The 24,637-nt window shown below is 44.0% G+C and overlaps 1 protein-coding gene across 3 annotated transcripts in view; it reads right to left on the minus strand.

The window, feature by feature from the left end:
• The window catches only part of tp63 (tumor protein p63), a 28,353-nt gene extending 13,687 nt beyond the window's left edge, over positions 1–14,666 (minus strand). For all 3 annotated transcript variants that reach the window (XM_079267436.1, XM_079267435.1, XM_079267437.1), the window contains exons 1-2: positions 14,468–14,666; positions 10,070–10,324 (exon numbers count right to left, since the gene is read on the minus strand). In XM_079267436.1, the coding sequence (XP_079123562.1) occupies positions 10,070–10,324; positions 14,468–14,512 (300 nt within the window). In that variant the 5' untranslated portion in view covers positions 14,513–14,666. The remainder of the gene's footprint in view (positions 1–10,069; positions 10,325–14,467) is intronic.
• Between the last annotated feature and the right edge of the window lie 9,971 nt (positions 14,667–24,637).

Raw genomic sequence — 24,637 nt, forward strand, 5'->3', positions numbered from 1 at the left:
CCTCCCCTCTCCTCTCCTCTCTCCTCTCCTCCTCTCTCCTCCTCCCTTTTCTCTCCTCCCCTCTCCTCTCCTCTCCTCTCCCCTCCTCTCCTCTCTCCTCCTCCCTTTTCTCTCCTCCCCTCTCCTCTCCTCTCTCCTCTCCTCTCTCCTCCTCCCTTTTCTCTCCTCCCCTCTCCTCTCCTCTGTCATTAAGAACACAAGTTGAATTACAAAAATTGGAAACAATATAATCTAAATATCCAACATGTTTACAAGTGTCTTTAAGTTTTACCAATGAAAACAAATGTAGTCTACGTGTTATAGATATTAATCTATTCACATGTTTCAGCCTCTCTCCTCTCCTCTCCTCTTCTCTCCTCTCTCCTCTCCTCTCTCGTCTCCTCTCTCCTCCTCCCTTTTCTCCCCTCCCCTCTCCTCTCCTCTCCTCTCCCCTCCTCTCCTCTCTCCTCCTCCCTTTTCTCTCCTCCCCTCTCCTCTCCTCTCTCCTCTCCTCTCTCCTCCTCCCTTTTCTCTCCTCCCCTCTCCTCTCCTCTCTCCCCTCCTCTCTCCTCTCCTCTCTCCTCCTCCCTTTTCTCCCCTCCCCTCTCCTCTCCTCTCCTCTCCCCTCCTCTCCTCTCTCCTCCTCCCTTTTCTCTCCTCCCCTCTCCTCTCCTCTCTCCTCTCCTCTCTCCTCCTCCCTTTTCTCTCCTCCCCTCTCCTCTCCTCTCTCCCCTCCTCTCTCCTCTCCTCTCTCCTCCTCCCTTTTCTCCCCTCCCCTCTCCTCTCCTCTCTCCTCTCCTCTCCCCTCCTCTCCTCCTCTCCTCTGTCCTCCTCCCTTTTCTCCCCTCCCCTCTCCTCTCCTCTCTCCTCTCCTCTCCCCTCCTCTCCTCCTCTCCTCTGTCCTCCTCCCTTTTCTCTCCTCCCCTCTCCTCTCCTCTCTCCTCTCTCCTCTCTCCCCTCCTCTCTCCTCTCCTCTCTCCTCCTCCCTTTTCTCCCCTCCCCTCTCCTCTCTCCTCCCCTCTCTCCTCCCCTCTCCTCTCCTCTCTCCTCTCTCCCCTCCTCTCTCCTCTCCTCTCTCCTCCTCCCTTTTCTCTCTCCCCTCTCCTCTCCCCTCCTCTCTCCTCTCCTCTCTCCTCCTCCCTTTTCTCCCCTCCCCTCTCCTCTCCTCTCTCCTCTCCTCTCCCCTCCTCTCCTCCTCTCCTCTGTCCTCCTCCCTTTTCTCCCCTCCCCTCTCCTCTCCTCTCTCCTCTCCTCTCCCCTCCTCTCCTCCTCTCCTCTGTCCTCCTCCCTTTTCTCTCCTCCCCTCTCCTCTCCTCTCTCCTCTCTCCTCTCTCCCCTCCTCTCTCCTCTCCTCTCTCCTCCTCCCTTTTCTCCCCTCCCCTCTCCTCTCTCCTCCCCTCTCTCCTCCCCTCTCCTCTCCTCTCTCCTCTCTCCCCTCCTCTCTCCTCTCCTCTCTCCTCCTCCCTTTTCTCTCTCCCCTCTCCTCTCCCCTCCTCTCTCCTCTCTCCTCTCTCCTCTCTCCCCTCCTCTCTCCTCTCCTCTCTCCTCTCCCCTCCTCTCTCCTCTCTCCTCTCTCCCCTCCTCTCTCCTCTCTCCTCTCCCCTCCTCTCTCCCCTCTCTCCCCTCTCCTCTCCCCTCCTCTCTCCTCTCCCCTCCTCTCTCCTCTCTCCTCTCTCCTCTCTCCTCTCTCCTCTCCTCTCTCCCCTCTCCTCTCCCCTCCTCTCTCCTCTCCCCTCCTCTCTCCCCTCTCCCCTCCTCTCTCCCCTCTCTCCTCTCTCCTCTCTCCCCTCCTCTCTCCTCTCCTCTCTCCTCTCCCCTCCTCTCTCCCCTCTCTCCTCTCCTCTCTCCTCTCTCCTCTCTCTCCTCTCCTCCCCTCTCCCCTCCTCTCTGTGTTCTCTTCCTGTAGTTCAGTCAGAGTTTCTCCTCCTTGTGGTCACATGACTGTTGTTCTCAGATGAATCCATCATGACGTCATAGTTTCTACACACTCAGGTTAAAGTGAACTCTTCACCAGAGGAGACATTTAGAATGAGAACATGTTTTCATGAAATATCATTTTAATCTTCGTTTTGGTTTCTTTCTCTGACGGAAGTGTTCGTCACACATGATGTGTTCAAGGACCGTCAGGAAGATGAAGATCTGACGGTAATGAGAGGAGCGGTGTAGTTCTGGAGATTGGTTTTGGGGTTGGGTGGGTGGAGCCTGTGAGCGACTGACGTGTCTTTGAAGGACTGAGCTGGTTGGAACCAAACGTTCCCACCAGATGTGCGTTACGTGAACGACTACAACACCTTCTTCTACCATCACAACTTTCATTTACTTCGCCTTGCATCAACGTCCACCGACGCTCAAACACAACAAAGTGTTTATTCCAACTTTAACTCTCGTCACATCTCGCCATCAACGACTTCTTTCATAAGAGTTTGAATGTCTCCGAAGATCTAGAAGCTGTTTGTTTCTACAGCTCAGTGTTGAGAGCTGAGCATCGACTCTTTTCTGTTTTTCTCTCCTGCGGCATGTCGAGGTGAATCACTGCTGCAGCTCTCAGATCAGAGGACGTGATGAAGAGCTCCCTCATAAAAATAAATTCCCCTCTGCAGCTCTCAGGGCTCCGTCTCCTGTGATGGGCGAGTCGAGACAAGCGTCCCGACACAAACAAGTCTCGGCCCGCGAGGCGTGGGACGGGCCCGCAGATGTTCCAGAGACAAGCTGCGTCTTGCTGCCTTTCGCTGGAACACTCTTCTCTTTGAGCATTGCCAGGGCTCTCCTTCCTCCTCCTCCTCCTCCTCCTCCTCCTCCTCCTCCTGCGGCGCAATGTGAGATGCAACCATGAAGAAGCTTAAGTCTCTGAAAAAGACAGAGCCACTCTCAGAGCACCGGGTTCAGCAGAGAGCCACACGCTATTTACACAAGTATTATCTGCAGGCCCTCCATCCATTACTGTAATCCCTGCAGCTCTGACATTCTTCTTAACACACACACACACACGCACACACGCACACTCACACAACACAGCAAACACACAACACAACTTCAGACGCACAATAGTTGCATCAGTGGACCAACAACGGCTGCAAAGTCCACGTTCAGAAGGAGTTCATGGAGACAGAAGGAGTGGCAGCGAGGAAACCGTGTGGGAGCCGTGTTCTGGGAAGTGTTGACGAGTGTGTGAGTGTGTGTGTGTGAGTGTGCGAGTGTGTGAGTGCGAGTGTGTGAGTGCGAGTGTGTGTGTGCGAGTGTGAGTGCGAGTGTGTGAGTGCGAGTGTGTGTGTGCGAGTGTGTGAGTGCGAGTGTGTGTGTGCGAGTGTGTGTGTGCGAGTGTGTGAGTGCGAGTGTGTGTGTGCGAGTGTGTGAGTGTGAGTGTGTGTGTGTGTGTGTGTGTGTGCGAGTGTGTGAGTGTGTGTGTGCGAGTGTGTGTGTGTGTGTGTGTGTGTGTGCGAGTGTGTGAGTGTGTGTGTGCGAGTGTGTGTGTGCGAGTGTGTGTGTGCGAGTGTGTGAGTGTGTGTGCGAGTGTGTGTGTGCGAGTGTGTGTGTGCGAGTGTGTGTGTGCGAGTGTGTGAGTGTGTGTGTGTGTGCGAGTGTGTGTGTGCGAGTGTGTGAGTGTGTGTGTGTGTGCGAGTGTGTGCGTGCGAGTGTGTGTGTGTGAGTGTGCGTGTGTGTGTGTGTGTGTGTGTGTGTGTGTGCGAGTGTGTGAGTGCGAGAGTGTGTGTGCGAGTGTGCGAGTGTGTGTGTGCGAGTGTGTGAGTGTGTGTGTGTGTGCGAGTGTGTGTGTGCGAGTGTGTGTGTGCGAGTGTGTGTGTGCGAGTGTGTGAGTGTGTGTGTGGGTGTGAGTGTGTGTGTGCGAATGTGTGAGTGCGAGTGTGTGAGTGAGTGAGTGAGTGTGTGTGTGTGTGCGAGTGTGCGAGTGAGTGTGTGAGTGTGTGTGTGTGTGTGTGTGTGTGTGTGCGAGTGTGTGAGTGAGTGTGAGTGTGCGAGTGTGTGTGTGCGAGTGAGTGAGTGTGTGTGTGTGTGCGAGTGTGCGAGTGAGTGAGTGTGTGTGTGTGTGAGTGTGTGTGTGCGTGTGTGTGTCACAATCGTCCCAGACAGGAAGAGGTTAAGGTGTGGGTTGAGGATTAGGTGTGTCTTCATGAGCAACAGTCATCAGAAAGAACAACAGTCCACTAAGTCCTGAGGAGGATCCTGCAGGTCTTCAAAAGATCTGTGCACAGAGAAACACCAGACCACCAGTTCGTCAGTCCACCAGACCACCAGACCACCGGTCCACCAGACCATTAGTCCATCAGACCACCAGACCATTAGTCCATCAGTCCATCAGTCCACCAGACCACCAGTCCACCAGTCCATCAGACCATTAGTCCACCAGTCAATCAGTCCACCAGACCACCAGACCACCAGACCACCAGTCCATCAGTCCACCAGTCCACCAGTCCATCAGACCACCAGACCATTAGTCCACCAGACCACCAGTCCATCAGTCCACCAGACCATTAGTCCACCAGTCCATCAGACCACCAGACCATTAGTCCACCAGTCCATCAGTCCACCAGACCACCAATCCATCAGACCACCAGACCATTCGTCCACCAGTCCATCAGTCCACCAGACCACCAGACCACAAGTCCACCAATCCATCAGACCACCAGACCATTAGTCCACCAGTCCATCAGTCCACCAGACCACCAGACCACAAGTCCACCAATCCATCAGACCACCAGACCATTCGTCCACCAGTCCATCAGTCTAACAGACCACCAGTCCATCAGTCCATCAGACCACCAGTCCACCAGTTCGTCAGTCCAGCAGCTCACATCCTGGAGCTTTGTCAGAGATCTCCTCCATTAACACCAAAGACTAGAACACTTTAATTTAACATATAATATATCCAGATAAGAATAAATAAGAATAAGAGATGTGACAGGAGAGAACAAGAAGACATGAGATTCTACAACAAATCTGCCTCAACATCCGGAGAGAAACTATATTTTCTATATAAATATATATTACATATACATATTTGACTATTTTCGACTTCTAATCATGCAGGAGTATTTCCTCCACTTAAACACATGCAGGCTCATTTGTCACAGAGTTTTATGTTCTGATGTGTGCTGTGTGTTTTTAGCTCTCATTGTTGTTTTTCATCTTTAAATATTTATTCAAAGTTTCCACGGGAACATAAAACCAAACTTTAATGTGAAGTCATTATTACTTCATGAAACTTCCCCAGTTACTTACTTATTAAGACAATGATTTTTAAGTGTTTCAAGTTTTCTGAATGTTATGTTTAAATATGCAAATGAGGCATTATGTGATAATAAATAACCATCCACTGGTCTCCATGTGGAGTCAGACCCATCTAACCAGTCTTGCATCATGTGTTGCGATGAGCGGTGTTTGTCGGGGCGTGCCGCTCACCAAACCTCCTCACAGTTACACTTCACACAAACACTTTTGTTTTTGGACGGTGAAAATGAGAGGGATGAGTGAGGCAGTGTGGGAAATGAGTAATGTCACGATCCCACAGTTGGCGCATCCCGAGGAATCCGCTGAGACGGTCCACCACGCCCTGACTTCACTTTACTTTACTTCACTTTACTTAACTTCACTTTACTTCACTTTACTTCACTTTACTTTACTTTACTTTACTTCACTTCACTTTATGTTACGTTACATTACTTTACGTTACTTCACTTTACTTTACGTTACTTCACTTTACTTTACAAATTTCATGTATATGTATATGACAATAAAGTCCTAACTTCCTTAACTTCCTAACTTCCTTTACATTACTTCACTTTACATTACTTCACTTTACTTTACTTTACTTTACATTACTTCACTTTACTTTACGTCACTTTACTTCACTTTACATTACTTCACTTTACATTACTTCACTTTACTTTACGTTACTTCACTTTACTTCACTTTACTTCACTTTACTTTATGTTACATTACTTTACGTTACTTCACTTTACGTTACTTCACTTTACTTTACTTCACTTCACTTTACATTACTTCACTTCACTTCACTTCACTTTACTTTACTTTACGTTACTTCACTTTACTTTATGTTACTTCACTTTACTTTATGTTACTTCACTTTACTTCACTTTACTTTACTTCACTTTACATTACTTCACTTTACATTACTTCACTTTACTTTACGTTACTTCACTTTACTTCACTTTACTTCACTTTACTTTATGTTACATTACTTTACGTTACTTCACTTTACGTTACTTCACTTTACTTTACTTCACTTCACTTTACATTACTTCACTTCACTTTACTTTACGTTACTTCACTTTACTTTATGTTACTTCACTTTACTTTATGTTACTTCACTTTACTTCACTTTACTTTACATTACTTCACTTTACTTTACTTTACTTCACTTCACTTTACTTTACATTACTTCACTCTACTTCACTTTACTTCACTTTATGTTACATTACTTTACGTTACTTCACTTTACTTAACTTTAATTCACTTTACTTCACTTCACTTCACTTTACTTTACATTACTTCACTTTACTTTACATTACTTTACTTTATGTTACTTCACTTTACTTTACTTTAGGTTACTTTATGTTACTTCACTTTACTTTACGTTACTTCACTTCACTTTACTTCACTTTACTTCACTTTACTTTATGTTACTTTACTTTACGTTACTTCACTTTACTTTACGTTACTTTACATCACTTTACTTCACTTCACTTTACTTCACTTCACTTTACAAATTTCATGTATATGTATATGACAATAAAGTCCTAACTTCCTTAACTTCCGAACTTCCTTTACATAACTTTACTTTACATGACTTCACTTTACGTTACTTCACTTTACTTTACTTCCCTTCACTTTACTTTACGTTACTTCATTTAACGTTACTTCACTTCACTTCACTTTACGTTACTTCACCTCACTTTATTTCACTTCACTTCACTTTACTTTACTTTACCTCACTTGGGGAGGAGGAGGAGGAGGAGGAGCCGGTTAACGGAGCATTACAAGCTGACGTCAGCCGCTTCACCGCTTCTCCTCCGTCATCAACAGATCTCAGACGAGATCACCAGCAGAGATTTTAACATCCGTCAACACTCTGACGTGACTTCATGTTAGTCTATAAAGGAACTCCACCACGGTCACGTGACTTCACGTTAGTCTATAAAGGAATTACTCCGCGGTCACGTGACTTCACGTTAGTCTATAAAGGAACTACTCCGCGGTCACGTGACTTCACGTTGGTCTATAAAGGAACTCCACCACGGTCACGTGACTTCACGTTAGTCTACAAAGGAACTCCACCACGGTCACGTGACTTCACGTTAGTCTATAAAGGAACTCCACCACGGTCATGTGACTTCATGTTAGTCTATAAAGGAACTCCACCATGGTCACGTGACTTCACGTTAGTCTACAAAGGAACTCCACCACGGTCACGTGACTTCATGTTAGTCTATAAAGGAACTACTCCGCGGTCACGTGACTTCACGTTAGTCTATAAAGGAACTACTCCGCGGTCACGTGACTTCATGTTAGTCTATAAAGGAACTCCACCACGGTCACGTGACTTCACGTTAGTCTATAAAGGAACTCCACCGCGGTCACGTGACTTCACGTTAGTCTATAAAGGAACTACTCCGCGGTCACGTGACTTCATGTTAGTCTATAAAGGAACTCCACCACGGTCACGTGACTTCACGTTAGTCTATAAAGGAACTCCACCGCGGTCACGTGACTTCATGTTAGTCTATAAAGGAACTACTCCGCGGTCACGTGACTTCATGTTAGTCTATAAAGGAACTCCACCACGGTCACGTGACTTCACGTTAGTCTATAAAGGAACTACTCCGCGGTCACGTGACTTCATGTTAGTCTATAAAGGAACTACTCCGCGGTCACGTGACTTCATGTTAGTCTATAAAGGAACTACTCCGCGGTCACGTGACTTCACGTTAGTCTATAAAGGAACTACTCCGCGGTCACATGACTTCATGTTAGTCTGTAAAGGAACTCCACCACGGTCACGTGACTTCACGTTAGTCTATAAAGGAACTACTCCGTGGTCACGTGACTTCATGTTAGTCTATAAAGGAACTCCACCACGGTCACGTGACTTCACGTTAGTCTATAAAGGAACTACTCCGCGGTCATGTGACTTCACGTTGGTCTATAAAGGAACTCCACCGCGGTCACGTGACTTCATGTTAGTCTATAAAGGAACTCCACCGCGGTCACGTGACTTCACGTTAGTCTATAAAGGAACTCCACCGCGGTCACGTGACTTCACGTTAGTCTATAAAGGAACTCCACCGCGGTCACGTGACTTCACGTTAGTCTATAAAGGAACTACTCCGCGGTCACGTGACTTCACGTTGGTCTATAAAGGAACTCCACCGCGGTCACGTGACTTCACGTTAGTCTATAAAGGAACTACTCCGCGGTCACGTGACTTCAAGTTGGTCTATAAAGGAACTCCACCACGGTCACGTGACTTCACGTTAGTCTATAAAGGAACTCCACCGCGGTCACGTGACTTCACGTTAGTCTATAAAGGAACTCCACCGCGGTCACGTGACTTCACGTTAGTCTATAAAGGAACTACTCCGCGGTCACGTGACTTCACGTTGGTCTATAAAGGAACTACTCCGCGGTCACGTGACTTCACGTTGGTCTATAAAGGAACTCCACCACGGTCACGTGACTTCACGTTAGTCTATAAAGGAACTCCACGCGGTCACGTGACTTCACGTTAGTCTATAAAGGAACTCCACCGCGGTCACGTGACTTCACGTTAGTCTATAAAGGAACTACTCCGCGGTCACGTGACTTCACGTTGGTCTATAAAGGAACTCCACCACGGTCACGTGACTTCACGTTAGTCTATAAAGGAACTCCACCGCGGTCACGTGACTTCACGTTAGTCTATAAAGGAACTACTCCGCGGTCACGTGACTTCATGTTAGTCTATAAAGGAACTCCACCACGGTCACGTGACTTCACGTTAGTCTATAAAGGAACTACTCTGCGGTCACGTGACTTCATGTTAGTCTATAAAGGAACTCCACCACGGTCACGTGACTTCATGTTAGTCTATAAAGGAACTCCACCGCGGTCACGTGACTTCACGTTAGTCTATAAAGGAACTACTCCGCGGTCACGTGACTTCACGTTGGTCTATAAAGGAACTCCACCACGGTCACGTGACTTCATGTTAGTCTATAAAGGAACTACTCCGCGGTCACGTGACTTCACGTTGGTCTATAAAGGAACTCCACCGCGGTCACGTGACTTCACGTTAGTCTATAAAGGAACTACTCCGCGGTCACGTGACTTCACGTTAGTCTATAAAGGAACTACTCCGCGGTCACGTGACTTCACGTTGGTCTATAAAGGAACTCCACCACGGTCACGTGACTTCACGTTAGTCTATAAAGGAACTCCACCGCGGTCACGTGACTTCACGTTAGTCTATAAAGGAACTACTCCGCGGTCACGTGACTTCACGTTGGTCTATAAAGGAACTCCACCACGGTCACGTGACTTCACGTTAGTCTACAAAGGAACTCCACCGCGGTCACGTGACTTCACGTTAGTCTATAAAGGAACTCCACCACGGTCACGTGACTTCATGTTAGTCTATAAAGGAACTCCACCGCGGTCACGTGACTTCACGTTAGTCTATAAAGGAACTACTCCGCGGTCACGTGACTTCACGTTGGTCTATAAAGGAACTCCACCACGTCACGTGACTTCACGTTAGTCTACAAAGGAACTCCACCGCGGTCACGTGACTTCACGTTAGTCTATAAAGGAACTCCCCAACGAAAGAAATCTGTAGATGTAAAGATGGTTACTCAATGAACTGTTTCTCTTGGTTTATGGTTGTAGATCGTCTGTAGAAGCTCAGAGATCTGTCATAGAAACATCAGATAGCTTCAGGCGGCCACATTTTCCTGCCTGTAAGTGAACGCAGCATCAACTAAACACCTGATTTCCGACATCTGAACCAGAAACACACTGACTTCAAACAGGAAGTGCAATAGGGTCACGCCTGGTTTCAAGGACTCAAAGGTTTTCTTACCGTCCAGGTGGCAGACTTCGCTGTGCTGGACTGCTGGAAGGACACGTCGAAGGCGTGCGTCCCGGCGTAGTCGGTGTTGGACGGGATTGCCGGCGATGGGGAGAGGGCGTCGAAGGTGGAGCTGGGCTGGGCGTAGGGCGACGGGGCGGTCACGTTCTGGGCGTGGTCATTGTTGTACGGGCTGGTGGACGTGGAGCCGCCGTTCTGGATGCTCTGGTCCATGCTGTTCAGGAGCCCCAGGTTGGTGTACTGAGACTGGAGAAGACGAGAAGGAGGGACGGAGAATTATTTAAAGTGAAAAACTTTGATCTTTAGGGCTAAAAACACTGTGATACACGCAGAGATGGGCAAAGACACATCAAAATGTATTTTGATACAAAATACAAAATACCCCTCAAATAAATGTATCAAAATAAAATACAAAATACTGGTGCCAGAAAATGTAACAAAATACAATACATGTATTTTGTATTTAAAATACAGGAAATATTTTTTCTGGATTTTCCATTTTCTCACAATTTGATATAGCAGAGCATTCAGGTTTGGGCTATGTAACATAATATCATTATGTATAATGTACACAAAGCTCTAGTGAAGCCCATAAAAAGGAAGAACAGTCACAGAATGTCAGTGTAACGAAGCACATCTGTGCTTGTTGATGGTCCTTCTTGAACATCATCTTGCTGAGACATGTTGTCCACCTGGCCAGCTGTAGAATGTATGAAATAATAAAACAAGAATACTTTCACAATATGCCTTTTAAATAAAATAAATTGGATATTTAATGTTTTTTTGTTTTTTTGAACAAATGGACATCTACTGTCATAGCCTGGCTAACTGTGAACTATATTATCTGCCAGTAATTGATATGGCATTATGACATTCACATTGAGAAGATACAGCATAACTCAGTGGTGGGCCATCAGGGCCTGCAAGGCCTTCTCTGCTGGCCTAAACAGAATCACAAAGCTATATCTATTTTATAATTTAATAAAGTTTCTTAAATACACTACATGTATTGTAATTTATAAAAATATTTTCCCCATTATCTTATGTTCTCATTGCACAGCTCCTGTCTTCCTCAGTTGCTCTGCTTCCAGTGCAGCTTGTTTTAAGTAGAGCTTTCATCCAATCAGATCTCACCTCTGTGTCTCTAGGTAGAACAGAGGCCTGCAGACTCACAAGTGCATCCATGTGCACTTTAAGTGAATGGGGACGATATTGTTGATTGTCATAGTCTTCAACCAATCAGATCTTTAGTTTGACATGTTGGGCGTATTCTTTGACGTGTCGGAGCTGCTAGCTGGCCTACAAGTACGTCAGCATTAGTGCAGCTCAGTTTCCATTGGTCAGTGGGCGAGCACGTGACTATCGTGAAACGAAACTTAACAGCAGAGGCTTAGTCGGGCAGTGAATCACATCATGTGATGCAGCTCAGCCAATCAAATATGGGCATTCTGACAAGTTTCCTGACTGAGTGAGATGTACCACACACCATGACACAGAGGGCTGAGACGAGGAAAGACATTGCACAGCAGTACGTTCAATGTTCCAGTTGTGAAAGTAAAATCCTCAAATAATTTCATTGGGATTGCGGCTTGTCATTAAGGAATGACGGTGGATCCCACAGCCAGACCAGCTGAGAACCACTGTCCTCCATGAGCGCAGAAAACATTATAATTTCCTCAATTTAAACTTCTGCATTTTCCAAGTACTCTAGTATTATTCAAACGTGTTGTAAGCCTCGTACGGAGCGGGTTAATACGAAGACGTACATAGTTACATCCTTAAAAACAAATAGCTGTGGCGCCATCATGTGGTTATAAGGTGGTATTTCAGCTGCAGGACAGCAGTGAAGGCCCAGGTATAAAATGCACGCCCGCCACTGGCATAACTTGTAACACAGTGCAAGATTAGATGGTCAGACGTCTCCTGATAAGGTTATCATGAACATACAAGCAATCTCCCTCTTCCTATAGCTAGCTACTCCACTGATAAGTTAACTTGCTAAACACTGACTGTGTACTAGAATACAGAATTACTCCACTCTAAAGTATTTTGCTACGAATTACGTTCGATTTTTATCGGCCCTATTAAATACAATTTACAAAATACTCAAAAGTAATTGAAATACGTATTTCAAATACAAGTAGTAGAAATACTGCCCATCTCTGGACACGGCACTGGATAATTGTTGTGCAGTTCTCTTTGTATACATATTTGTCCATAACAAATAAACATGGAATAAAAAAACTTAATGCAACAAAGTTTCATGTAAACTCAAGAGTGACCTGTAAATAAACAGATGCATGTTGAAGGTTTTTATTTCGGGGCCAAAAGAACGTGAAACTATGAACAAAAACAAAGTGCTTCCTGATGCTGCCTTCAATGTCCAACAAGGCTTTGGATTACAAGTGTCTTGAACAGTTGAGTTTGAGTTTTTTCACCACGATACAGCTTGTAAATCACCACATAATACATAAAAAGATGTTATGTGAAATGAAGACAGATTTTGATTCCAGTTTTAGTTTTTTCACCACAGCTGGTAAATCACCACATACTACTATATACGATACTATATATATATATATATATATATATATATATATATATATGTACACATTTGAAGGATCTAAGTGTCTCAGAGGAGGAAACACGGTTCAAACTGGTAGTTACTTATTTACTTATTTATTCTGTCAGCGTGAATGAAAAGAAGGAAAGTAGAACCAGAGGTGACAGCGTTTTCTGTTTGACGGTATTTTCCCGTATATGTGAGGAGTCAGCACCCCCCCCCCCTCCACTACCTGATGTAGGTGACAGGCACCAATTATCAATGTAAAATTATCACGATAAAGACAGACAGCAGCATTAAAGCCTCTGGAGGTCTGAATGAAAGAGGAGAGCACCTGAACTCATCACGTCTTCATGTTTAATTGAGTGGAAGTGGGATTTATCAGCTCTCTCTTCGTCTCCTTTCATCAGATCTGATTCCACTTTAAAGAGTTCCTCCTGTTGAGAGGCGGCGGTGTGTTCAGGGACACGCCGTAAATCAGACTGTTTGAATTCTATCATTTTAAAGTCACTACAATGAACGAAGAGAGTGAAGATAAAATATTATTGAAGCGATCTCTGATGAGTGAATGAATTATTATTCATAAATATCCTCAGGTCTCCTGATCAAAACCACAGTCCTGATAGAAGTCCATCCCTGAACCTGGACCATGTTGCTGATGGGGGTCACACAGCCTCTCTGGTGAATCCCGAGAGGCCTGGAGGGTCTCTGGAGCTCCGTGTTTGGCCTCCACAGAGGAGCACCATGGGGACTGATGAGTGACAACAGGGTCGGGGGTGTAGATGGGTCTGGGTGGGTCTAGGTGGGGGTCTATCTACACCTTTATCCCTGCTGGGGAGGGCAGCGGAGGTGATTGTATCTACATCAACACACCATTAAAGCAATTAGGATCCAGGACTAAACAGCAGCGGCTCCCAGGAGACTGGAAGAGGGGGGGGGGGGAACCTGACACCACTTAAAGCCCCCCCCCCCCCCCAACAACTTAAAAGACAGGGACCTGACACACCTGCTATCTGCAACCTGCAATCTATCAGCGCTCGGCTTCAGACGTCACTCGGTGAAAAACAAGAGACAGAGGAAGAAAAAGTAAAGACGGAATCACATGGAAATGCCGTAAAACCTCACAGAGACAAATTAAAAAGTTAAATTCAAATGTTGCAAAATAAAATGTCCGAAAATCACAGAAAAACGTTGGTGCTGAAAAAAAACAAGCCGAGTTCTGATCTTTTTATGGTGGAAATAAAACCTCTGATTGTTCTTATAATATAATCAGACCGTACTTTGTGCAGATTAATGCATCATCATCATTATTATCTTCACTATTTATAGGAGAAGAACAGAGAAAGAAATGAAAATCCTTCTCTGACCTCTTCATCAATGAATCACTAAATCACATCGTTATTAATCTTGATCATTTAAATAAACAACAATAGATTCTTTCCATTCTTTACATTTTGACTTTATGTCTTTTCCGCGAAAGGAACAAAAACTTGGAACCGTAGGAAAAATCAAAACCGTCCGAAGTGAAAGAACAAATAAATCCCATTTTCTCCTTCAACAAATGAATCAGATCCACCGACTCAGGTCCAGAGGGACGCTCTGGATCCAGGTTCTCCCGGTTCCCCAGGTTCTCCAGGATCCCGTAAACACAAATCTTTCGACTTAATTTAAACACTTTCTTCTCCTCAATCAGCACCAAAGACCTGCTTTACCCCCGAATCGTTTCCAGAAATAAAACAGAAGCAGAATAAAAATCCGAGGCCTCTATTCGAGGCAAGACGCGGGTCCCGTAGTGGGGGGGGGGGCCCTCTGGGTCCTGGTCTTACCTCGCTGTAGGACGTGGTGCTAGGCCCGGTCTCCAGGTACAACATGTTGGCGCTGAGGTTGAGCAGAGCTGCTGCTGTTTGCTCCACTGGCTCCAGGATTCCACAGATCTCTTCCTCTCACTGTGAAGGATCGACGTGGTCTACGGTCTACGACGTGGTCTACGACGTGGTCTGCGGTCTACGACGTGGTCTATGGACGCAGGAGAGGACTAGCAGGAGCTTCTATAGGAAACTATGGGGAGGACATATATACCTGGAGGAGAGGGGGAGGGGTCTAAGGAGCTATACCTGAGTCCACACCCTTCTGCAGGAGAAGACAGAGAAGACAGCAGGCCTCCTCCTCCTCCTCCTCCTCCTCCTCCTTTCACTTGGCTTGTATTTATTTTGTTTTCTTTCTTTTTACTGCACAAAGTACGACGATTCAGATGCAACGACTAAAAAACTGCAACTGATCTTGATGTTGCAGCGCTGACCTCTCATCATGTTAATGTTCCAGATGAAGGATGAACATCTATCATGTATGAACCGCAGAGACAGACTCAGCCATGAGGGCACTGTAGGCTAAGCTGCTAGCTGCTGCAGCTAGTTAGCATAACAATGCTAATGCCCCCCCCCCCTTGTATCTATAGATGAATGATGTCCTTCTGTTGTGGAGACCATGTTTGGAGAGTGTGACGGTGATCAGCTGGTCTTCATCAACACGTTGTTACGTCCATGTGATTCAGGGAACAGCTGACATGTTGCTTCTCCATGGACACGTCTTCATGTGTGTTAAAGTGAAAGTAGATGTTTGATGGTCTTCATGGAGGAGCCTGAACGCACCACGAGCTCCAAACACACGATGATGTGACCACACCCTGTGAGGCCCGTCAGATGATCAACACTTTAAACTTTAAAGAGGAGCAGTGATTACTTCATTATGTTAAAACGACATGAGAGAGGAGTTAGAGCACCGGAGGGGAGTCTGTCTGTCTGTCTGTCTGTCTACATGTCTGTCTGACAGACAGACATGTGAACCTTCAGCACACAGAGAGGAATGAACGAGTGAAGTTTGGTGAATGTAAGAACTGCTGAAGTGGAGATTTATCATCAGAGTCTGAGAACAAACTCATTGAGAGGAAACGTCCTTAAAGAGACGTTTAGTTACATTACAGACATTTAGACTCTACAGGTGAATATTCACCACTTCATCACTCACATTAAGAGACTCTACAGGTGAATATTCACCACTTCATCACTCACATTCAGAGACTCTACAGGTGAATATTCACCACTTCATTACTCACATTAAGAGACTCTACAGGTGAATATTCACCACTTCATCACTCACATTAAGAGACTCTACAGGTGAATATTCACCACTTCATCACTCACATTAAGAGACTACAGGTGAATATTCACCACTTCATCACTCACATTAAGAGACTCTACAGGTGAATATTCACCACTTCATCCATCACATTAAGAGACTCTACAGGTGAAACTTCACCACTTCATCACTCACATTAAGAGACTCTACAGGTGAATATTCACCACTTCATCCATCACATTAAGAGACTCTACAGGTGAAACTTCACCACTTCATCACTCACATTAAGAGACTCTACAGGTGAATATTCACCACTTCATCCATCACATTAAGAGACTCTACAGGTGAAACTTCACCACTTCATCACTCACATTAAGAGACTCTACAGGTGAATATTCACCACTTCATCACTCACATTAAGAGACTCTACAGGTGAATATTCACCACTTCATCACTCACATTAAGAGACTCTACAGGTGAATATTCACCACTTCATCACTCACATTAAGAGACTCTACAGGTGAATATTCACCACTTCATCACTCACATTAAGAGACTCTACAGGTGAATATTCACCACTTCATCACTCACATTAAGAGACTACAGGTGAATATTCACCACTTCATCACTAACATTATTTATTGTTTTACGGAAATGTTATGTTTAAATATGCAAATGAGGCATTATGTAATTGTTACTTTTTGGTGAATTTAGTAGAAATCTGCAAACAGACAAAGTAGTGAAATAAATGATTTATTTCCTCAAGTCTGAAAGAAAACTAGAATAGAATAAAATCTCGATCCTGGATTGATATTTAACCTTTTACTTGATGTTTTAGTACTTTTTCAAACACAATCCATGTAAACACAGTTCTCTTTAAATGAAGACGTGTTGAAGTCTAAAACAAGAATGAAATAAAGAAGATAAAAACACAGACATTAAAAACATCTATTGGCTTTTTAACTTTCTCTTTACATGCCGGAGTAAAAAGAAGATTTTCTTTCTGGAGGTTTTTCTCTTCTTCTGTTTGACGGCAGGTTGATTACTGAAGATCTCTTTCAGACAAATGCCGAAGATATTTAGAGCAGTAAAAAGTAAAGTCAAGCGTTTATTCAGAACATCAAAAAGAGGAGTAAACTCTTTATTTAGATCATCATAAATAGGAATGAACAATTTATTTAGGGCCTTAAAAAGAGGAATAAAAGAGTTATTTAGAGCCTTAAAAAGAGGAATAAAAGAGTTATTTAGAGCCTTAAAAAGAGGAATAAAAGAGTTATTTAGAGCCTTAAAAAGAGGAATAAAAGAGTTATTTAGAGCCTTAAAAAGAGGAATAAAATAGTTATTTAGAGCCTTAAAAAGAGGAATAAAATAGTTATTTATAGCCTTAAAAGAGGAATAAAAGAGTTATTTAGAGCCTTAAAAAGAGGAATAAACGAGTTATTTAGAGCCTTAAAAAGAGGAATAAAAGAGTTATTTAGAGACTTAAAAAGAGGAATAAATGAGTTATTTAGAGACTTAAAAAGAGGAATAAATGAGTTATTTAGAGCATAGGTTTTCAACAGGGGGTCCGCGGAGGTACTGCAGGGGGTCCGCGAAATTCTTTGGTTGATTAGAAAAAAAACAACAAAAAAAATAATTTTCTTTTCTCTAAACATGAATGTGTCCATTATTTTAATAGTTCAGTATTGTATGCAAGACAACAGGTATATGTTTATGCATGGCAGTGGCACTAATAGGCCATCACTCATTTTAGTCTCCACATTTATGTTTAAAATAAAAACGTCAATTTGAATAGCTTGTTTGCATGATTATCATGCAATTAACAGACAATGTTGATATTGGGTTTGTATCAGCTGACAAGGTGTGTTTATAAATGTCAGTGGCACGGCCTCCCTACTCACTGTACCTTGCACATGTTTAAAATAAAAACATGAATATATGAACCTGTGTATTATTTGAATAGCTTAGGATTGAACGCACAATAAAGAGGTATACGGTACTAGGCCCATTTAATATAAAACACAATTTTATACAATATATATAGTTGGGGGTCCCTGCTCCCTCTCTCTATCAGTTTGGGGCTCCTTGGCCTGAAAAACGTTGAAGACCCCTGATTCAGAGCCTTAAAAAGAGAAATAAATGAGTTATTTAGAGCCTTAAAAAGAGGAATAAATGAGTTATTCAGAGCCTTAAAAAGAGAAATAAATGAGTTATTCAGAGCCTTAAAAAGAGGAATAAATGAGTTATTCAGAGCCTTAAAAAGAGAAATAAATGAGTTATTCAGAGCCTTAAAAAGAAGAATACATATTATTTAGAGCCTTAAAAAGAGGAATAAATGAGTTATTCAGAGCCTTAAAAAGAGAAATAAATGAGTTATTCAGAGCCTTAAAAAGAGGACTGTGATTCTTTAAAGAGGAGAAAACTCTAAATCTAGATCAGTATAGAGAGGAATAAATGATTTCTCTGGTCAGACAGTAAACTCTTCTGTGCCGTTGACTCTTTGAGTGATTCAGCTTCAGAGAATCCGAACAGAAAGCGTCGATCGTTGTGTGTTGACTGAGCTCAGCTGATCACTTTATCTGGCTGTGAGATCAGCTGTTTGGGGGATATAGTGCATTCCTGCATGTTATTCTACCCCCCCCCCCCCCCCCCCCCCACAGAGAGGGTCCTACTGATAGATGGGAGCTGAGACTCTGCAGCACTGAGCAGGTGCTGCGTTCAGCAGCTGCCCTGCAGCCGCTGAAAAAAAGAGGAATTTCAGATTAAACATAAACCCTCCACAATACAAAGCAGCCCCTCAGGGAGCTGTTTGCTTCCTAATGACTCATGGAGGGGGCACACCTCCACCTGGGTGGGGCTGGGTTGATTCGCCCCCCCTCCTCTGTTCATCAACTCTAATGATGGTGACTGGCAGCGAGCTTTGCTGCCCGAGCTGCTGCTGGCGTGCCAATCAGAGACACGACTCCGCCCCTCCTCCCCCCCTCCTCCTCCCCCCTCCTCCTCCCCCCTCCTCCCCCGAGGGTAGCATTTGTGTTTTTCCCTCTCTGGATGGACAGCAGCATTCCTTTAGTGGGAGGAGACGTCATCTGTCAGAGCAGAAGGTTTACTGAACTACGACTAATCAATGAATTCATCAACTAGAACCTCCAACACAACAGAGTTCAGCGGACTACAAAGCTCAGATAAACTACATCCTCTGCTGTGTTTTGTAGGCAAAGTATTTCCTCCCCAGTGATGGTTTCCATGTGTCATGAAGAGGTTAAATCAAAGTGTGTGTAGCAGGACCCTCACCCAGCAGACCGCTGTTCATGTTCCGTGGGAAACATGAAGAAAGGAAATGTTCTTCCACTACGTGAACGTTGGAGAGCTCTTCAAACACCATCATGTTGGTTCACAAACAAATCGGTAGTTTGTAGAAACGTAACATGACAACATTAACAAACCGCTTCTGGTCAGCAGAAGGTTCTGGTTTGACTGAGAATAAGTTTGTAACTGAAGTTCTACATTGAAATAATTAAACATACTTGTTGGTTTCACAAACAGAAGTCTGGTAATTGTTTCACTCGTCTTCTTCTCTACACAGACTTTGATTGAACGTATTTGTGATCCGTCAAAAACAAACTTCATCCTCAAAGCGTAGTCGGCCCTTTGCTAAGTCCCGCCCCTCAACGGCAGACTGACCAATGACAGCGCAGCATCTCTGGTTTCTGACGTCGTGGATCTGGAGCTCGTCGTGTTAAACGTTGTGTGTCAGTGAGACTCGAGGTTGAAGGAGATATATAAACATACGTTTGTAAAACGTTAGTGGAGCTAACGTTAGCACAGCATTACTAGCGCTAGCACTGCTATGCTAAGCTAGCTTGTGTCAGGATCTCCAGGTGGTGTGGAGGTTCACTTTTACACTTTCTATCTTTATATTTTATCCTCGTGTCTGCAAATTAGTTTTCACATAAATGAGATGATATTTATTCAGTTGGTGACATCGTGGTCTCCACGGCAACGTAGCTCTTTAGGGTCAAAGGTCAGTCGACAACACTGTTTTATTTATTTATTATTGTTATATGTACTTTTTAAAGGACTGTTTTGTCATCAAATCCCTACAAGTTTTCTACACAGAGTTTTTACTTTACTGCCGAATAAAGTGAACTAACAACTCAATTCAGCTCATTTTGGATAAATATGAATAATATTAACAATAATCATATTAATATTAATATTAATATTAATAATGATAATGATAATAATAATAGTATTAATAATAATATTAATGTTAATAATATTAATAATGGTAGTAATAATAATAATAATAAAAACACTTTAGGTGAACTAAAGCTGATCTTCAGTCACGTGACAGGCTGACAGTCTCTCCACATATCAAACTATTAACTGCTGGAAACTCCGGTGCTCATAAGGAAAATGAAAGCAGGTTCTCCACAGACCGCTGGATGACTTCAGACACGCTTATTAATCAGCCACAACATGTGACTTTTACAATCAAGAACATGTGTTGATTGGTATTTAAATCAATAGAAATATGAACTGAAGAGAGATTACCGGTTGTACAGCACATTACATGTTGAGCTCACGTCCTTTTTGAATATTGTGAACGTTAAATATTCCTCTGGTCTTGTGGGAGCTGCAGGTTCTGCAGCAGTGAGAACGTGAGTGTTTTTCTGTGGCAGCAGAGCGACGTACTCACATCCAGCGGGTTGTCCGGCTCGTGCACCGTGATGCAGTCCATGCTGATCTGGATGGTGTTTCCCGCAGAGCCGTCGGCCGCTGCGTCTCTGAAGTTCAGCTCGAGGGGCTGCACTGAATGAATGGAGGATCTGAAACACGGTCCACATTGGTACATGTTCAAAGCCTGTGCTGTGTGTGTGTTAGCGGTGTTAGCTGTAGCATGGTTCACTCACTGGTCCAGCAGCTCAAACAGCTGGTTGAAGACGTCCTGGCTGAAGAGGTCGCTGGTCTGAGCCGACTGGTTCTGGGACACGGTGGAGAGGAAGGAGCTCTCTCTGCAGGACAGATGAGACGAATTGTCCCTGAGTCTGCAGCGAGACACCAAACCACTGCATTCATTTTACCAACAGGACTGTCACCCAGGAGACCAGTGTTCATGTCCTTTACTTCCTGCTTTCGGACCAACACCATGTTTCTCCTAAACGTAGCTAAAGTTGATTTGTTTCCGTAGCGACGGGACATCGTTTGAAAACGTTATTCTGAGATCACGTTGGACAAAGTATCATCAGGTAGTTCGTTCTTTGTATCGTTAGTTGGTTGCAGTGGTGGGCCGTCAGTGGCTCAGCCTTCTCTGCTGGCCGAAACGCAATCACAAAGTTATAGCTGTTTTATAACTTAATCATTTTTCACAAATACACTACACGTATTATAATTTACTTTCCCATTATCTTATGTTCTCATTGCACAGCTCCGGTGTTCCTCTGTTGCTCTGCTTCCAGTGCAGCTTGTTTTAAGCAGAGCTTTCATCCAATCACATTCAGCCTCTGTGTCTCTGAGAGAGGCCGATGCTGCTGGAGAGCCTTTGAGTGAACGGGGACGATGTTGTTGATTGTCACAGTCTTCAACCAATCAGATCTTTAGTTTGACGTGTTGGGCGTATCCTTTGACGTGTCAGCGGTAGCCAGGTAGCCTCTAAGTACGTCTGCATTAACGTGCACCGTGATTGGTCAGTGGGCCAGCGTGACTTTTGTCAAACAGGAAGCTAGCTAGCAGGTCTTAGTGTTCAGTAAGAGTTCAGGTTGAAACGTATGTCAGAGAAGTTGTGACGTTTTTAGCGTTTTGCTTGCTGTAGATTCTTTTGTTTAACCTCACTGTGTTTTTTAACACTCAACGGCTGGAGGAGGAGAAACGGATTCCTCACGACCAGAAAAGCTGGACATCGTATCAAAGGGTCATTTTATGGCTTAGAATGAAACTTTTGACCCGAGTGGATCCACAACTCAAGGAACACGTTCGCAGGAGGAGCTCTGACGGGAACTGAACCGATGTTCTGTACGACTCTTTGTCAACACAGGAAGGAGGATGGACTTTGTGTTTGAGTGAACAGCAGCTCTGGTGAGTGAAGTGCTTTGTTTTACTGCAGCAGCGTTACTGCTGTGTTCATGTGTCTTTGGTGCCGTTATGATCTGTTCACATTGTTGCCTCTGATGTGAACAACAGTCGAATGGCTCGTGATCGTCAGTGTGCGGTGGAATGCGTGTTAGCGCTGCAGTGTTGCTGGATTGATTTGTTGCTTTGTTGTCATATGAATATGTGTGACTGGTTCTTGTTATTGTGTTGATTACATTGATTCTGACTTGTCCGTTAAGGACGAAGTATCCCGTCATCGCGGGGTTTGCCGCGGTTGTTTTCCCGTTTAGCTAGTTTAGCATAGCCTCAGCAGTTTTTGTTTTTAGTTCCGGGTTCAAAAGGTCACGTCCCGTTGTCTCCTACGTGAGCACAGTCCACCGAAAACATTATATTTCCCACAATTCAAGCTTCTGCATTTTCCAAACGCACTAGTATTATTCTAACGTATTGTTCGGTTCGTAAGCCTCGTACCGAACAGTTTAATACGAACACGTGTATTATTGCACCAATAGAAAGACAGAATAACCGGAGCTGTGGCTCATAATTAGCTTCTTCAACTGACGATTTTCCAGTAGGAAACACGTATGAAAGTCACAAACCCGTCCTTTAGTCTTCTTATTGAAATAATTTCAGTCTTCAGACCTTGAAACACAGAGTTTATGTTTTTCAACATGTTTTCATAAAGTTCATTCAATAAAAACGTGTTTGCACAGAAACGCTGCACACTGAGTCTGATCCGTTTCATTCTTCTATTGGTCGTGAAATGTCACAAAACCAGACAAAACTGGATGAAGTTCATCACGACTGTCTAATCTTTCTCCATCATTTGTTTTATAGCCATCAAACAACCCTCTCTGAGCTTTTGATGGATGCAGAAAAATGCAGAATCCTGAACCTCTTTTAAAAACGTAAATGACGGAGAGTGAAACGGGATCGACAGAACGTGAGCTCAACGACAAACTGAAAGGTGTAAACGTGCAAACAGCCCGTGTTATTCATGGCACCATTCAAACAGGACTCCTTTACATGTTATTGACATACATATTGCAGAATAAGGTCCCAGGTAGTCCACCTGAAGGGGGGACTTCACCTCCCCGTAGCATTTTAAAAACAGCAGAACTATTTTAATAGGTAGTTTTAAAAGTTGCCACGTCAGCACATTCAGCTGGGCTGAGATGCGGCCACCCAGCCGGAGGAGGAGGAGGAGGAGGAGGAGGAGGAGTCCTGCTAGCAGCCATTCATGAAGAGCACCTCCATTGTGCAGAAGTCAGGCTGCATAATACAGAATATTTGTCCAACACAGAAAGGTGATTCTGCAGCGAGGCTCTTTGACCCGCTCCCCTGAAAGCAGACACCTGCTGCTATTGTTCCCGCTGAAGTGGCGCACGCTGCAGTCGGAGATGGAATTCCCCTCCGGTCTACATGATCCACGCTGCAGCTCCTGGTATGTGAGCAGCATCTGAAGCTGCCACTATTCTGGGCTCTGGAATTCCCCCTCCTCTGTGTGATGACTGATATTAATACCTGACTCACAAACACAAGCATATCTAATGAAGCGATGTAGCAGGAAGTCAGGAGGGAGTGTCACTTCTGAAGATGTTAAATATTCAGTTCACAAAGCCCCAAAAACTCATAGAAACAGAAGCAGCAGCAGATGAAACATACGGACATTTAGAAGCTTTGACTTCTTCAGAAGAGCAACGATGCAAATACTGAGAATTAAAGTGTTCATAAAATGTTTTCTTTCATACTGTGTGCAGCTCGTTAAACATGAAGAATCAAAGAACAAATGAAAACTGTTTGAGATAAAAGCGAAGCAATCGATGAATAGCATCATATAAAACAGATGTTTGGGAAACAGCCTGTTCAAAGGTCCTCAGAGCCAAAATAATTATGAAAAGTTGTTCATTCATAAAGCTCCAAGTGCTCTGCAATGAAGTTCAATGAGATAAATCAAAGCACTCACATGATAGCAGAAGACAAAACACACAGATGTTTAAATAACATCAAAATATGAATTTAGAAGCTCAAACGTCAGAGGAGCCACGATGTGAAACGACGATTAGAGGAACAATAAAAATGTGTGTTTTTAAATATGTTTCATAAGGTGCTGCGTTATTATGAGAATAAATAAAAACAAACTAAAAAGAAGCAGCACATAGAACGTGTGTTAGAACAATAGAACGCGTGTTAGAACAATAGAATGTGTGTGTGTGTGATAACAATAGAACGCGTGTTAGAACAATAGAACGCGTGTGAGAACAATAGAACGTGTGTGTGTGAGAACAATATAACGCGTGTGAGAACAATAGAACGTGTGTTAGAACAATAGAACGCGTGTTAGAACAATAGAACGCGTGTGAGAACAATAGAATGTGTGTGTGTGAGAACAATAGAACGAGTGTTAGAACAATAGAACGCGTGTTAGAACAATAGAACATGTGTTAGAACAATAGAATGTGTGTGTGTGTGAGAACAATAGAACGCGTGTTAGAACAATAGAATGCGTGTGAGAACAATAGAATGTGTGTTAGAACAATAGAATGTGTGTGTGTGTGAGAACAATAGAACGCGTGTTAGAACAATATAACGTGTGTGAGAACAATAGAACGCGTGTGAGAACAATAGAACGTGTGTGTGTGTGAGAACAATAGAACACGTGTTAGAACAATAGAACGTGTGTGAGAACAATAGAACGTGTGTGTGTGTGAGAACAATATAACGCATGTGAGAACAATAGAATGCGTGTTAGAACAATAGAACGCGTGTGA

Source organism: Melanostigma gelatinosum, assembly GCF_949748355.1.
Source record: "Melanostigma gelatinosum genome assembly, chromosome: 4".
Lineage (NCBI taxonomy): Eukaryota > Metazoa > Chordata > Actinopteri > Perciformes > Zoarcidae > Melanostigma > Melanostigma gelatinosum.